The 17,749-nt window shown below is 43.2% G+C and overlaps 1 protein-coding gene across 50 annotated transcripts in view; it reads right to left on the bottom strand.

Moving 5' to 3' along the window:
• LOC135050271 (uncharacterized) overlaps positions 1 to 17,749 on the bottom strand; it is a 466,297-nt gene that overhangs the window by 370,119 nt on the left and 78,429 nt on the right. For 42 of the 50 annotated variants that reach the window (XM_063956613.1, XM_063956631.1, XM_063956611.1 and 39 more), the window contains 8 exons: positions 16,507 to 16,650; positions 16,004 to 16,153; positions 13,427 to 13,570; positions 10,585 to 10,728; positions 9,545 to 9,691; positions 6,810 to 6,953; positions 2,214 to 2,357; positions 1,688 to 1,834 (listed from right to left, as the gene is read on the bottom strand). In XM_063956613.1, the coding sequence (XP_063812683.1) occupies positions 1,688 to 1,834; positions 2,214 to 2,357; positions 6,810 to 6,953; positions 9,545 to 9,691; positions 10,585 to 10,728; positions 13,427 to 13,570; positions 16,004 to 16,153; positions 16,507 to 16,650 (1,164 nt within the window). The remainder of the gene's footprint in view (positions 1 to 1,687; positions 1,835 to 2,213; positions 2,358 to 6,809; positions 6,954 to 9,544; positions 9,692 to 10,584; positions 10,729 to 13,426; positions 13,571 to 16,003; positions 16,154 to 16,506; positions 16,651 to 17,749) is intronic. The other 8 variants (XM_063956619.1, XM_063956617.1, XM_063956623.1 and 5 more) reach the window with 8 other exon arrangements.

The following is a 17,749-nucleotide window of genomic DNA, read 5'->3' as shown; positions in this document are numbered from 1 at the left end:
AAATTGCGCCCTCCCATATTCCGTTGGCGTGCGCCGGGAAAAGGGGTGTGGTCTCACAACTAAGGGGCATGGCCACACAATAGTACCCCCATTTAAAATTACGCCACAATGTAGCACAACCTTATTAATCTTATACGTAATGCCCCACCCGTAGTAGTAGCGTCCTTATATGTAATGCACCCCAGTAGTAGTAGCATCCTTATACATAATGCACTCACAGTAGTAGTAGCATCCTTATACATAATGCCCCCCAGTAGTAGTAGCATCCTTATACGTAATGCCCCCCCAGTAGTAGCATCCTTATACGTAGTGCACCCCCAGTAGTAGACGCGTCCTTATATACGTAATGCCCCCCCCGGTAGTAGAAGCGTCCTTATACGTAGTGCACCCCCAGTAGTAGACGTGTCCTTATATATGTAATGCCCCCCCCCAGTAGAAGCATCCTTATACGTAGTGCACCCCCAGTAGTAGAAGCGTCCTTGTACGTAATTCCCCCCTAGTAGTAGTAGCGTCCTTATACGTAATGCCCCCTCCCCACAGTACTAGTAGCGTCCTTATACGTAATGGTCCCCCCAGTAGTAGCATCTTTACATGTAATGCCCCCCCCCCCCCCCCCTGTAGTAGTAGCGTCCTTATGCATAATGCCCCACCAGTAGTAGCATCCTTATACGTAATGCCCCTCTAGTAGTGGTAGCATTGTTATACGTAATGCCCCCCGAGTAATAGTAGCGTCCTTATATATAATGCCCCCAAGTAGTAGTAGCGTTCTTATACGTAATGCTCCCCCCAGCAGTAGTAGCGTCCTTATACGTAGTGCACCCCCAGTAGTAAAAGCGTCCTTATACGTAATTCCCCATAATAGTAGTATCGTCCATATACGTAATGCCCCACAGTAGTAGTAGCGTCCTTATACATAATGCACCCCCAGTAGAAGCCTCCTTATATGCAATTCCCCCGTAGTACTAGTAGCGTCCTTATAAGTAATGCCCCCCCCAGCAGTAGTAGCGTTGTTACGCGTAATGCCCCCCCTGTAGTAGCGTCCTTATACGTAATGCACCATCCCAGTAGTAGTAGCGTCCTTGCATGTAATGGCCTCCCCCAGTAGTAGCGTCATTATACGTAATGCCCCCCTCCCCAGTACTAGCGTCCATAAAGTGCGCGTACGCAGACATACCTCACACACACACACAATTCACACATATATACACACACATACACACCCACCCACCATATGCACACTCACCATACACACACACACCACTTACCTAAGCCAGTCTCCCTCTGTACTGCAGCCTGGTCAGTGTAGCTCCGCCCCTTCTGCCCCGTTTAGCCCCGCCCCTTTCGGGCCGTTTAGCTCCGCCCCCTTCTGTCCCGTACTCAGCCGCTGTCACACGGGGAGGGGAGGCAGGAGGTTTTTGATTCTGCAGGCGCTGCTGCCAGTGACTGTCATACAGTGACAGACACAGCAGCAGCAGCAGCAGCAGGGGGGCCAGGACGGCGCAGCAGTGAAGGGATTCAGAGCAGGGAAAGCGCCTCTCTGTCCCAGCACCTCCCTGCACTGCATCCCTTCGCTGAGCGGGTAGCGCCGGGCCTGGAGTGTAGGGTACTTCTGTGTGTATCCAGCTTAAGAGGTGTGAGCAGCATATAACTATAATGACTTGTGAGTAATTATACAGTAGTTCCCTACCTTGTGACTTGGAGAAGAAACACCAGTTAACCCCAGGAATGCTGGAGTCAAAGCAACAATTCCTCTCCTTACATTCTGCAGCACTTATTGTGGGGTAGCCACAATCCCTTCTGCTGTACGGTTCCACGTTACATTGTCTGTCACTTGCTGTTGGATCAGTAAGGAAACAACCAGAAGTTACAGCAGCTTAAGGTTTTTTTTAATAAAATGGGACAATTTAGCAAGAACACAGGGCAATTTATTTCTTTTGGTGAACTGATAATATGGGTTCAGTTGTGTTAAAATTCACAAAGTATAATATTTTCTGAACAGTTAAATCCAACAGTTGAACAAACTGAACAGCTGATAACAGGAAATTTCCACTTTAACATTGGCATTTTCTAATATACTGTCTGGCCATGGCTAAATAAAAAGGGATACAGAAGGTAAATTTTTAGAGCTTTGGCCCTAATTCATGTATGAGCACCACCAACTTTAATCCATAGCACTACATGCTCCCACTCTACCACTCTACTCTATACTCTACCTGTGCTTTTGGGGTAAAAACACCATTTAACCCCGGGAACACTTGAATTAAAGCAGCAGCCTCTGGAATAGCATTCCTTAGCACTTATCCCAGGAAAACCGCAATCTTCACGCTCTGTGATGTCCACACTACATTGCCGTTTACCTGGATGGAGCAGAGCACACAACAGATTAGGAAATATTACAATGCATGATGAGAAAGTTGGTAGCTCTACTGCAAGGACTCTAACCCTTGACCGTGCCAAATACATAATTCGCAACATTGCAAACATGTCCCAGATACATAGAAAACACTGCGTTACCCAAGATTGCCCTCTGGAAATTACCATCAGTTGGCAAATATGCATGAGTGGCTGGTGCTTGCTCTCTATCTGCCCGCCCATTTGTGTGATATCGTAAAAGAAAGCATAATTGACAGATAAACTGGGCATACACTATACAATTATCTGGCAGGCCATTTGTCCAATCTTTCTGGTTGGCATTGAAATATGATAATTTATCAACTATATAAACATTCTGACTTTTTTCAACCTCAATAACTATGTTACCATGTATGTATTTTTCCTAAACATTGGAAAAAGAAAAATGGTCAGACAAGTTGGTTAAACCAAATATTCAAACAACTATTTGTCCATTGTCCAGTGTTTGGGAGTAAATGATTGTGATTTGCTCTCATACATTACCAGATATTCATTCCAGCCAGCCAGATTGGACAGATGGTCTGCCAGATAATTGTATAGTGCAGTGGTTCTAAAACTCTGTGCTCAGGACCCCACACAGGGGCTAATTCAGACTGGAACACTGCAGTGGCAGCCATCACAGTTCGACTTTGTGGAGTGCGCATGTGCTTCGGGAGCCCAGTAAGTTGCTAAAAGCATATCTGGGCTGTGACCACCTGTACCGGATTGACAGGCAGAGGCAGTTATGGGGCGTGCCAACAGCGTTAGAATTTTGTTGGTGGGACATGGTCCAGACAATGCAGCATGCAGGGCCGTTTCTAGCCAATTTGGCTCCCAGTGCGAGATTTAAAAATGCGCCCCCCCCCCCTCATATTCACATAAGAAAAAATCCCCCCCCCCCATAGATATAAAGAGGAAAACCATGCGCTCCCGGCAAGGGGGCATGGCCTCGTTAAAATGGGCATGGCTTTAAGATGGGCGTGGCCTCATCTGATATCATCATGGCCACCACAGGATTAAAAAAAAAAAAAAAAGGCCCCATTTTACACATTACAGCAGGCACGCGACCCCATTTTACACAGCACGGCAGGAAAGTGTCCCCATTTTACACATTGCGGCAGGAAAGTGCCCCCATTTTACACATTGCGGCAGGAAAGTGTCCCCATTTTACACATTGCAGCAGGCACGTGACCCCATTTTACACATTGCGGCAGGCACGTGTCCCCATTTTACACATTGCGGCAGGCACGTGTCCCCATTTTACACATTGCGGCAGGAAAGTGCCCCCATTTTACACATTGCGGCAGGAAAGTGCCCCCATTTTACACATTGCGGCAGGAAAGTGCCCCCATTTTACACATTGCGGCAGGAAAGTGCCCCCATTTTACACATTGCGGCAGGAAAGTGTCCCCATTTTACACATTGCGGCAGGAAAGTGCCCCCATTTTACACATTGCGGCAGGCACATGTCCCCATTTTACACAGTACGCTGGCAAGTGTCCCCATTTTACACATTGCGGCAGGCACGTGCCCCCATTTTACACAGTACAGCAGGCACGTGTCCCCATTTTACACATAGCGGCAGGCACGTGCCCCCATTTTACACAGTACAGCAGCCAAGTGTCCCCATTTTACACAGTACGCTGGCAAGTGTCCCCATTTTACACAGTACGCTGGCAAGTGTCCCCATTTTACACATTGCGGCAGGCACGTGTCCCCATTTTACACATTGCGGCAGGAAAGTGTCCCCATTTTACACATTGTGGCAGGAAAGTGTCCCCATTTTACACATTGCGGCAGGAAAGTGTCCCCATTTTACACATTGCGGCAGGAAAGTGTCCCCATTTTACACATTGCGGCAGGAAAGAGTCCCCATTTTACACATTGCGGCAGGAAAGTGTCCCCATTTTACACATTGCGGCAGGAAAGTGTCCCCATTTTACACATTGCGGCAGGAAAGTGCCCCCATTTTACACAGTACGGCAGGAAAGTGTCCCCATTTTACACATTGCGGCAGGAAAGTGTCCCCATTTTACACATTGCGGCAGGAAAGTGTCCCCATTTTACACATTGCGGCAGGAAAGTGTCCCCATTTTACACATTGCGGCAGGAAAGTGCCCCCATTTTACACATTGCGGCAGGAAAGTGTCCCCATTTTACACATTGCGGCAGGCACGTGTCCCCATTTTACACAGTACGGCAGGAAAGTGTCCCCATTTTACACAGTACGGCAGACACGTGTCCCCATTTTACACATTGCGGCAGGCACGTGTCCCCATTTTACACATGACGGCAGACTGCGTCCCCATTTTACACATTCCGGCAGGCAAGTGTCCCCATTTTACACAGTACGGTAGGTGGTGGGGAGGGAGAGGGAGAGGGAGAGGGGCTGACTTACATTTGAAGCGGTTCTTCCCGCTCTTCAGCCGCCTCTCCCTCGTCTGCGCGGCGCCGGCCGGCTTGGCTCCCCCTTCTCCCTCCTCCCGAGCGCCCAGCTGGGGGGCGGGGTTTCTCGGAATGACGCAATTGCGTCGTGACGTCACGACGCAAACGCGTCATTCTGCGAAACCCCGCCCCCCGAGCTGGGCACTCGGGAGGAGAGGGGAGGGGGGATTTAGTGCTGAAGAAGTGCCGCGGCGGACGCCCCGTGCGGTTGCACGGCTCGCCCCAAGAAACGGCACTGGCAGCATGTCTGGACCATTGGGGGCGGGCTGCAGCATGTCGTCACAAGCAACCGCTGCAGCACAAGACGTTGTGAGAACCGGCCTGCAAATGCAGGAGCTGCGCTGGCAGGCAGCTACTCACCAGGTGCAAAAGCATCACTAACGTGAGAGGCTTTCGCACCTGTGCAGAAGGTGGGTTAGGGCCTGACATGTGGGGCGGACTTGTCCTGTGATGGGCGTCCACCCGCATGTCAGTAAATTTTAAATATACTAAATTTTGCACTTCTATGATCAGATCTGAATTACACCCACAGTTCATGTTTTCCAGGTCACCTAGCAGGTGCACAGGTGTATTCATTACTCATTAGTAATGAGCGGATTCGGTTTTACTCGGTTCTCAAAATGCCATCTTATTGGCTATCCACAACATGTGACATCTGTGAGCCAATAAGATGCCATTTTGAGAAACGAGTAAAACAGAGTAAAACCAAATCTGCTCATCACTATTACTCATTGACCCATTTTAATAGATCTACAGATAAAGCTAATTATTTCACTAGCGATCCTGTGAGGAGATCTGGAAAACATGTAATGTGTGGGGTCCTGAGGACAGTTTGAGAATGTAGGAGTAGTTTATATCTAGCTTTACTGATGGATCTATGTACCTGGGAGGCTTTATTACTAGTGCACCTCATGACTGAAGGCTCCTATCACTTACTTGTATGTTACTAGAGGAGTGAGCATCATGTAGTGTTATGAGACAACAATGTATCATATACTGTCTTAATGTCTATTTCCAAGTGGGCAGATACAAAGCATTATGCAAAAAATTGGAGTGTGCAGGTTTGAATGTACTCTGTTCTTAATGCCAAAATTAAGACTAGTTCAGATTTATCTGGAATATTCTCATTGGCTATCCTAAACACATGACATCGAGACCCAAAAGGACAGTTTTCAGATCCAGGTAACTTCAGATAAATCTGAACCTGCACATCTATACTGAGAATAGTGCTCAAAGTCAGCTCCCAATCTGTATTTACCCCGATGCATAATCTGGGTATGTAAGAGTATGTGTGATTTCATTACTTGTATGTGATTAGAATTGCCAGTTTGTAGATGTTTTTCAGCGATGTATAGTTCATGCAGCGTACAGGGCCTAGTGCTTATCACAGGGGAATTTAGCTCCTTTGGTCAACTGATCATTTGGGTTCAGCTGCATTAAAATCATCAAGTATAGGTTTTTGTTTTCTTAGGATCAGTTGACCAAACTGAACAGCTGATAACAGGAAATTTCCACTTAAATAATGACATTTTCTTATATACTGCCTGGCCATGGCTAAGAATAAGGGATGGACAAGCAAAGCTGTAAGGCTGGGTACAAACTACAGGATGTCGGGCAGATGCGACATTGCAAACAATACATTGTAAGTGCACCCACTGTATGATGCATCTGCTGTGACCACATCCCAGAGCATGTAGGGCAGTCACATGTCTTTCGCTCTCAAGTGCAAAACAAAAGATATGCAATGTCGTATACAAGCTGCAGGACCGTGCATTGTATACGAGATCACCTGTACACGGTCCGATGGTACGGATATATCATACGAGCCGGTGGCTCGCACGATATATCGGGTGCACATCAGACAGTGTGTACCCAGACTTACAGCTATGGGTAGAATTCATGTTTGTGCACCATCAAATCTGTAATCAATAGCATTACATACTCCCACTCTACCACTGCACTCTATACTCTACCTGTGCTTTTGGTGTAAAAACACCATTTATCACCAAGAACACTTGAATTAAAGCAGCAGCCTCTGGAATAGCATTCCTTAGCACTTATCCCGGGAAATCCGCAATCTTCACGCTCTGTGGTGTCCACACTACATTGCCTTTTATCTGGATGGAGCAGAGCACACATCAGGACAATAGGAAATATTACAATGCATGGCAAGAAAGTTGGGAGCTCTACTACAAGTACTGTAACCCTTGACAGTGCCAAATACATAATTGCCAACATTGCAAACATGTCCCAGATACATAGAAGACTAATGTTTGATGAATCTGACTTAAATTATGTATTTTAACATGTAATACTTCTCCATATATCTTACCACAGAAAATAAGAAAACCACTAAGAATTACACTCAATATACAGAAAAAGGAATTGTTGTGGAGTTGTGATGCAGTGAAGATTTCAGCTGTTGGGATTCCTGCAGTCGGATTGCCAACAGCTGACAATCCATTTGTAGGTATAGCAGATGGCTTAGGAGTCACCTGTGGGGTTAGGGTGTGGAAAGGGATGGTTAGTATTAGGGTATAGAGGAGAGAGGGGAACAGTCCTAACTCCCCACTGTCAAGATTTACACTATCAGGATGCTGGCAATGGTATTCTGAGTGCTGGCATACCATCAGCTGGATATCTTACCGAATACATGGAGTTGGTCAATTTTTTTTTAAACTAGGGACAATGGAAGGAAGAACAATTTCCAGATACTTTCCTTTATACCAGAAACTGCCCCCTGGAACTTCACATCAGTCGTCAACTATGCATAAGGGGGCGGTGCTTGCTCTCCATCTGCCCGCCCATTTGTGTGACATCATACAAGAAAGATCATAACGGACAGTTATCCTGGGCATACACTATACAATTATCTGGCAGGTTATCAATCCAATCTTGATAGTTGGAATGAAAGTCTGGTAATGTATAGGAGCAAATGTAATTTAACCATTTGCTCCCAAACACTGGAAAATGGACAAAAAGTATTATACCAATTATTTAAATCCAAAAATGAACCTATTTGTTTTAATACCATTTTTGTACATTTTCCAGTGTTTGGGAGTAAACTGTTGATTGTAATTTGCTCTCAGATTACCTTTCCAACCAGCCAGTGTTGGACAGATGGTCTGCCAGATAATTATATAGTACATACTAGAGCTGCAACTACACTTTTTGGTGCCCTGTAGCAGAGAGAAATGGCTGCCCCCACCCCCATTTTTCCAATAGGGACATAAGGCGCATGCCTCGTGGGGAAGGGGTGTGACAAGATTGATCCCAGAGAAAGCACATGATCTATATCTAGATTATATCTATATGTGTACACTTTAAAGAACACATCAATAAACTGAAATACCCGGGATTCAAACCCATGACCTGTTGAATTCTAATCAAACACCCTACTCACGGAGCCATTTTATCTTTCATAAAAACTATGAACACACTATGAGGCTATTGATACTTTGTAAACAAATAATCAGCATTGGAATTGAGAAGATCCATGTAGTGTGCAGCCACAGAGCCACTCTTGCAGCCACACACACTACATAGATCTGCTCAGCTGCAATGTTGATCATTTTTCCCCACAAAGTACATGGTAAGTGTCAAATAGTTAGAATTCTCTACTTTAGAATTATCTACTTTTCTATGCAAGGGCAAATGGCTCAATCAATAGATTGACTGCAATGCCACAGGCAATGGGTTTTGAATCCTTGACAGTGCCACTGAATAACAAAGAAATCTGAAGTTGAGTTCATGAATGTTGAATAGGTATTAGCGACACAGAAGGGGTCAGGGTAGGAGACAGGGGTGGTCAGGGGATGCTGGGCTTCAAAAATGGGGGATGCTGCAAGTGATTAGAACAGATAATTTTCAAGTGCCACCAACAGCGCCCCCTACATTGCAGCGCTATGTGCTGTGCCCCCTCCGCACTCCTAGTTACAGTCCTGGTGCACACCCAGCTTTACTGATGGATCCATGTACCTGAAAGTCTTCATCACCCATGTACATCATGACTGAAGATTCCAATGATGAATATATGTTACAATTTAAGCTGTATGCATTCTAATATTTTCTGTCCAATCTGGCTGAGTGGAACAAACATCTAATATCTAGGCGCAATTGACAATCAACTATTTGCTCCTAAAGTCCCAAAAATCTATACTATAAAAGGTAATTTGGAAAAATTGGCTAAATAAAACGGATTTAGCCAACTTAATTGAATGACTTATGTTTTTCAGTGTTTGGGAGCAAATGGTCAATTGTCATGTGCTGCCACATATTACCAGATTTGTTTCAACTAGAAAACATTGGACAGATAATCTAATGGGCCCTACACACATGCCGATATTACTGCACGATATGAACGATCTCGGTCATTAATGAATAAGATAACGTTCATATCGTGCAGTGTGGAGGCTCCAGCGATTAACTATGCGCAGCCCCGCGCTCGTTCATCGCTGGTGACATGTAGGCTGTGCATGCAGGCCAATATGGACGAGATCTTCCATGTTTGCCTGCACGTCTATGGAGCTAGGCGACAGGGAGAGTGAAGAAACTTCACTCCCCCGTCACTGCCACCCTGCCGCTGGCTTGCCCGTATCGGCGGTCTGGCAGCTCGGCGGCACATCGCCGAATGTGTAGGGCCTATAAGTGTGTATCCAGCTTAAGAGGTGTGATCTTCATATAACTACAGTATATAGCGGCTCTGTACCTTGTGACTTGGAGAAGAAACACCAGTTAACCCCAGGAATGCTGGAGTCGAAGCAACAATTCCTCTCCTTACATTCTGCAGCACTTATTGTGGGGTAGCCACAATCCCTTCTGCTGTACAGTTCCACGTTACATTGTTTGTCACTTGCTGTTGATGCAGTAAGGAAACATCCAGAAGTTAGAGCAGTTTAATGTTTCTTTTAATAAAAAGGGGCAATTTAGCTAGATCACAGGGCAATAAGTAAAAAAATAAATTTGGAAGAGTAAAACAGTTAAACTCTGTACAGCGGATAACAGGAAATTTCCACTTTAAAAAAAAAATGGCATTTTCTTATATACTGTCTGACCATGGCTAAGAATAAGGGATGCACATGCAAGCCTTAGAGCTAGGGCAAGGGCGTAGATATTATGGGTGCAGGCAGTGCAGCAGCTATGGGGCCCAGAGCTGAGAGTGGTCCACCTTATCTGTCACATCTACATACTTTCACCATTGGGGGGTATGTAGGGGTCCTTACAAACTTTCTTTGGGTTCTGCATTATAACTAGGTATGCCCCTGGACCTTCTCATTGTAGTGTGGTATAAAATGAAATGGAAAGTATTTTCAGGTTATATAATAAGAACTGGGGCACTGTAATGAGGCACAATATGAACAAGGAGTACTATATATATATATATATATGAATTGGGGGTACTGTGCGGCATAATGTGTACTGGCAGCTCTGAAATGTGACAGGGTGAAATAATGCACTACTGCAGTACATAAAATAAACTAGGGCACTACTATGGGGCATAACATTAAATAAGACTACTATGGTTCAGAAAATGAACTAGGGCACTATTATAGGGTATAAAACTAACAACTGCGGCAGAGAAGTTTCTATAGAAGCATTGGGATGGAGAACCCCTTCAAAATGTTGCTATTGGGCCCACAAAGTTCTGGCTATGCCCCTGAGCGATGGGCATAATTCATGTTTACGCACCATTAAATCTAATCAATAGCACTACATGCTCCCATTCTACCACTGCACTCTATACTCTACCTGTGCGTTTGGGGTAAAAACACCATTTAACCCCGGGAACACTTGAATTAAAGCAGCAGCCTCTGGAATAGCATTCCTCATCACTTATCCCAGGAAATCCACAATCTTCACGCTCTGTGATGTCCACACTACATTGCTGTTTATCTGGATGGAGCCAAGCACACATCAGGATAATAGGAAATATTACAATGCATGACAAGAAAGTTGGGGGCTCTACTGCAAGTACTAACCCTTGACCGTGCCAAATACATAATTGCCAACATTGCAAACATGTCCCAGATACATAGAACACTGTTACCCGAGATTGCCCTCTGGAAATTACCATCAGTTGGCAAATATACATGAGTGGCTGGTGCTTGCTCTCTATATGCCCACCTATTTGTGTGATATCAAAAGAAATCATAACCGACAGATAAACTGGGCATACACTATACAGTTATCTGGCAGACCATCTGACCAATCCTTATGGTTGGCATTGAAATCTGATCATGTCTCAACTACATAGACATTTTAATATTCAACCAATTTGTTTGAACAACTATTTTTGTCCATTTTCCAGTGTTTGGGAGTCCAGTAAATGGTTGAATGTGATTTGCTCTCATACATTACCAGATATTCATTTCAACCAGCCAGATTGGACAGATGGTCTGCCAGATAATTGTATAGTGCAGTGGTTCTAAAACTGTGCTCAGAACCCCACATAGGGGCTTATTCAGACTGGAACACTGAAGCTGCAGCCATTGCAGTTTTACTTTTTGTGGATTGCGCATGCGCCCTGGGAGCCCAGTAAGTTGCTAAGAGTATCTCTGGGCTGTGACTGCCTGCACCGGATTGGCAGGCAGAGGCAGTTATTGGGCGTATCAACAGCGTTAGAACGCTGTTGGTGTGACATGGTCCAGAAAATGCAGCATGTCTGGACCATGGGTGGTGGGGGGGGGGGGCTGCAGCAGCTTCATGTCACACGCAGCTGCTGTGACCCAGGACATAGCGAATAGCAGGAGCTGCACTGGCAGGGAGCTACTTACCAGGTGCAAAAGCATCACTGCCATGAGATGCTTTTGCACCTGTGCAGGAGTGGGGGGTGGGGCTAGGGCCTGACATGCAGGGCGAACTTGTCCTGTGATGGGCGTCCACCCACATGTCAGAGTAAATTATTTTAAACATGCTAAATTTTGAACTTCTATGATCAGATCTGAATTACACCCACAGTTCATGTTTTCCAGGTCTCCTAGCAGGTGCATTCAGTACTCACCGACGTATTTTAATAGATCTACAGATAGGGATAATTATTTCACTAGTGATTCTGTGAGGAGATCTGGAAAACATGTAATGTGTGGGGTCCTGAGGACAGAGCTTGAGAACCTGTGAAATAGTGTATACAGGTTGAGTATCCCATATCCAAATATTCCGAAATACGGAATATTCCGAAATACGGACTTTTTTGAGTGAGAATGAGATAGTGAAACCTTTGTTTTTTGATGGCTCAATGTACACAAACTTTGTTTAATACACAAAGTTATAAAAAATATTGGCTAAAATGACCTTCAGGCTGTGTGTATAAGGTGTATATGTAACAAATGCATTCTGTGCTTAGATTTAGATCCCATCGCCATGATCTCATTATGGTATGCAATTATTCCACAATACGGAAAAATCCCATATCCAAAATACCTCTGGTCCCAAGCATTTTGGATAAGGGAGACTCAACCTGTATCTAGTTTACCGGTGGATCTATGTACCTGGAAGGCTTTGTTACTAGTGTACCTCATGACTGAAGGCATCTATCACTTATTTATTGTATATTACTACTTAGAGATGCGAGTGTCATGTAGTATTATGATACACAACGTGCATCACATACTGTATTAATGTCTATTTCCAAGTGGGCAGATACAAAGCTGTCTCCAAAAATTTGGAGTGTGCAGGTTTGAATGTACTCCGTTCTTAATGCCAAAATTAACACTAGTTCAGATTTATCTGGAATATTCTCATTGGCTATCCTAAACACATGACATCGGAGACAAAAAGACGCTGTTTTGAGATCCAGGTAAATTCAGATAAATCTAACCCCGCACATCTGTACTGAGAATAGTGATCAAAATCTGCTCCCAATCTGTATTTACCCCGATGCATAATCAGGTGTGTATGTAAGAGTATGTGTGATCTCATTACTTGCATGTAATTAGAATTGCCTGTGTTGAAGATGTTCAGTGATGTATAGTTCATGGAGCATACATGGCCTAGTGCTTACTTATCACAGGGCAATTTAGCTCATTTGGTCAACTGATCATTTGGGTTCAGCTGCATTAAAAATCACTAAGTTTAATTTTTTTAGGAACAGTTGAACAAACTTTGAACATCAGCTGATAACAGGAAATATCCACTTAAATAATGACATTTTCTTATATACTGCCTGACCATGGCTACGAATAAGGGATGGACAAGCAAAGCTGTAAGGCTGGGTACAAACTACAGGATGTTGGGCAGATGCGACATTGCAAACGATACATTTTAAGTGCACCCACTGTATGATGCATCTGCTGTGACTACATCCCAGAGCATGTAGGGCAGTCACATGTCTTTTGCTCTCAAGTGCAAAACAAAAGATATGCAATGTCGTATACAAGCTGCAGGACCATGCATTGTATAGGAGATCACCTGTACACTGTCCGATGGTACGGATATATCATACGAGCCGGTGGCTCGCACGATCTATCGGATGCACATCAGACAGTGTGTACCCAGACTTACAGCTATGGGCATAATTCATGTTTGTGCACCATCAAGTCTGTAACCAATAGCATTACATGCTCCCACTCTACCACTGCACCCTATACTCTACCTGTGCTGTTGGGGTAAAAACACCATTTAACCCCGGGAACACTTGAATTAAAGCAGCAGCCTCTGGAATAGCATTCCTTAGCACTTATCCCAGGAAATCCGCAATCTTCATGCTCTGTAATGTCCACACTACATTGCTGTTTATCTGGATGGAGCAGAGCACAACATCAGGACAATAGGAAATATTCCAATGCATGACAAGAAATTTGTGAGCTCTACTGCAAGGACTCCAACCCTTGACCGTGCCAAATACATAATTGCCAACATGTCCCAGATACATAGAAAAAGCTCTATAATGTTTGATGAATCTGATAGATATATATATATATATATATATATATATATATATATATATATATATATCTATCTTAGAATAAGAAAAAACACTAAGAATCACACTCAATATTCAGAAAAAGAGGAATTGTTGTGGAGTTGGGATGCAGGGAAGATGCCAGCCGTTTTGATTCCTACAGTCAGAATGCCGACAGCTGGCAATCTGTTTGTAAGCATAGCAGATGGGTTAGGTTTAGGATTAGGGGGGGGGGGGGGGGGGTTAGGCGTCACCCATGGTGTTAGGATTAGACACTGCTGTGGGAGGTTAGGTTTTAAGCACTTTGAATGGATGGTTGGGATTCGGCTGTGAGTAAGGTGACATTTGGTTTTAGGCACCACCGATGGGATGTTAGTGACAGGCACTAAGTGGGAAGGTTAGGCTGCAGAAAGTGATTGTTAGTGTTACGGTGTAGGAGAGAAGGGAACACTCAGGAATTACACTATCAGGATGCCAGCAATGGTATTCTGACTGCTGGAATCCCATCATCTGGGATATACTGAATACATGGAGTTGGTCATCTTTTAAACTAGGGACAATGGAAGGAAGAACAGTTTCCAGATATGGTTCTTTATAACAGATTGCCCCCTGGAACTTCACATCAGTTGGAAACTATGCATGAGTGGGTGGTGCTTGCTCTATATGTCCACCCATTTGTGTGACATCATACAAGAGCATAACAGACCGTTATCCTGGGCATACACTATACAATTATCTGGCAGGCCCTCTCTCCAAACTGGATGGTTAGGATGAAAATCTGGTAACATATAGGAGCGAATGTCTATTAACCATTTACTCCCATACACTGAAAAATGGACAAAAACTATTATACAATCAAACTGGTTAAACCAAAATTTTAACCAATTTTTGACCATTGTTTAGTGTTTGGGTGAAAATGGTTGATTGTAGTTTGCTCTCCTAGATACCAGATTTCCATTCCAACCACCAGTGTTGGTCCAATAATTATATAGTGCACACCCAGCTTTACTGATGGATCTATGTACCTGGAAGGCTTTAATCACCAGTGGCGCACCCAGGGGGGGGTTTCCGAGTACCCAGAAACCCCCCTTCACTAAAAAAAAAAAAAAAAAAAAAATTTTTTTTTTTTTTTTTTTAAGCTGCATGAGTATTATTAATGGCTGTCTAGCGTCCTCTGCAGACTGCTGTCTTCCTGGTGGCACTTGTAAGTGCAATAAAAGGTTTACTTTATTTTAATTTATAGTATATATATATATATATATATATATATATATATATATATATATACACACACACATACATACATATACACACACACACATGATATATATACATGTATGCATGTTTAATATGGTATGTGTGTGTGTGTATATATATATATATATATATATATATATATATATATATATATATATATATATATATATATATATATATATATATATATATATGTGTAGATATATTATTATTATCCTTTATTTATATGGCGCCACAAGGGTTCCGCAGTGCCCAATTACAGAGTACATAAACAATTAATCAAACAGGAAAACAGCAACTTACAGTTGACGACAATATGGGACAAGTACAGGGTAAATAAACATAGCTACATCAGCAGATGACACTGGAATAAATATCAGGTGGCAGAAGACTGCTGGATTTGGTGCAGCTGAAGATTATTAAAGTAAGACAAGGGTAAGCACATGAGGGAAGAGGGCCCTGCTCGTGAGAGCTTACATTCAATGTATACATACATACATACACACTAGTTTTACGGACCCAGCATGTACTGGGTCACCTCAGTCCGCACCCTGTGATTGGCTCCGCCCAGTTCTGGAAACCCCCCCATGCAAATCCTGCGTTTGCCACTGATCACCCATGTACATCATGACTGAAGACTACAATAATTTATGTTACTATTTAAGTTGGATGCACGCTATAATACTTTGTCCAATCTGGCTGTTTGGAACAAAAATCTGCTAATATCTGGGAGCAAAATGATAATCAACTATTTGCTCCTAAAGTCCAGAAAACCTACAATAAAAAGGTAGTTCAGATAAATTGAAACCAATTTATCTGAATGACCATTTTTGTATGTTTTCCAGTGTTTGGGAGCAAATGGTAAAATTACATTTACTCCCATATATTACCAGAGTTTTGTTTCAACTAGAAAAGATTGGACAGATAATCTGTAAGTGTGTATCCAGCTTAAGAGGTGTGAGCGTCATATAACTATAATGACTTGTGTGTAACTATACAGCAGCTCCATACCTTGTGACTTGGAGAAGAAACACCAGTTAACCCCTGGAATGCTGGAGTCAAAGCAACAATTCCTCTTCTTACATTCTGCAGCACTTATTGTGGGGTAGCCGCAATCCCTTCTGTTGTATGGTTCCACGTTACATTGTTTCAGGTCACTTGCTGTTGAATCAGTAAGTAAAGATCCAGAAGTAATTTTTTTTTTTTTTAAGAAAATGGGGCAATTTAGCTCCTTTGGTCAACTGATCATTTGGGTTCAGCGGTTAAAAAATAAATAAAATCAAAGTATAATTTTTCATGAACAGTTAATCAAACAGTTGAACAAACTTTGGAAAGCTGGTAACAGGAAATTTCCACTTAAACAATGGCATTTTCTAATATACTGTCTGGCCATGGCTAAGAATAAAGAACACACAAGAAACGGAGCTATGCGCCCAACTCATGTTTGTGCACCACCAAATCTGCAATCAATAGCATTACATGCTCCCACTCTACCACTGCACTCTATACTCTACCTGTGCTTTTGGGGTAAAAACACCATTTAACCCCTGGAACACTTGAATTAAAGCAGCAGCCTCTGGAATAGCATTCCTTAGCGCTTAACCCGGGAAATCCACAATCTACACGCTCTGTGATGTCCACACTACATTGCTGTTTACCTGGATGGAGTAGAGCACACATCAGGACATAAATATTACAATGCATGACAAGACAGTTGTGAGCTCTACTGTAAGCACTCTAACCCTTGACAGTGCCTACTGCTTAATTGGCAACATTGCAAACATGTCCAGATACATAGAAAACACTGTTACCCGAGATTGCCCTCTGGAAATTAACAATAGTTGGCAACAATGCATTAGTGGGTGGTGCTTACCATCTATATGCCCATTTGTTATAAAAGAAAGCATAAATTACAGGTAAGCTGGGCACAGACTAAACAATTATCTGGCAGACCATCTGTCTGGGTGGAATGAAAATCTGGTCATGTATCAACTATTTTTCCTGAACACTGGAAAATGGTGAAAAATAGTCAAATATTTAACCAGTTTGTTTGAACAACTAGCTTTGTCCATTTTCCTGTGTTTGGGAGTAAATGGTTGATTGCAATTTGCTCTAATACATTACAAGATTTAAATTCCCATCAGCCAGATTGGACAGATTGTTTGCCAGATAATTGTATAGTGCAGTGCAGGGATGTGCGGTGAGCTAAATGGCTCAGGAGGCACTGGCTAGAACCAGAGCCAGATTTATATGCAATATATGAGCCAAAGTGTACACCTGGGCATTAATTATACACAGGTGCAGCAGTATAAATTCCTGGAAATTTGATGAGTTTTGATAAGAGTAGTGCGGAAAAGTTAGCCAGATGAGGCACTGCCTACCCTGCCATAGACTTTTTGCTCCAGAGACTTGGCTATAAACATTAGAATAATGCAAAGATGATGATATTTCAAACATTCTTTGTATTTTTCATATACTTTATACAGTCAAAACTCTGGCACAAACGTTAGTATGACAGGAAAGGCTCTGCCTCACCCCACCGCACGTCACTGGTGCAGTGGTTCTCAAACTCTGTCCTCAGGAGAGCACAGTTCATATTTCCAGATCACTGAGCAGGTGCACAGGTGTATTCATTACTCACTGACCTATTCTATAATATCCAAAGATGGAGCTAATTATTTCACTAGTGATTCTGTGAGGCAATCTGGAAAACATCTAATGTGTGTGGTCCTGAGAACATAGTTTAAGAACCTGTGG

Source organism: Pseudophryne corroboree, chromosome 2, assembly GCF_028390025.1.
Source record: "Pseudophryne corroboree isolate aPseCor3 chromosome 2, aPseCor3.hap2, whole genome shotgun sequence".
In the NCBI taxonomy this organism is placed as follows: domain Eukaryota; kingdom Metazoa; phylum Chordata; class Amphibia; order Anura; family Myobatrachidae; genus Pseudophryne; species Pseudophryne corroboree.
Note: the sequence above shows the minus strand (reverse complement) of the source record. Positions and strands in the feature narration are given on the sequence as shown.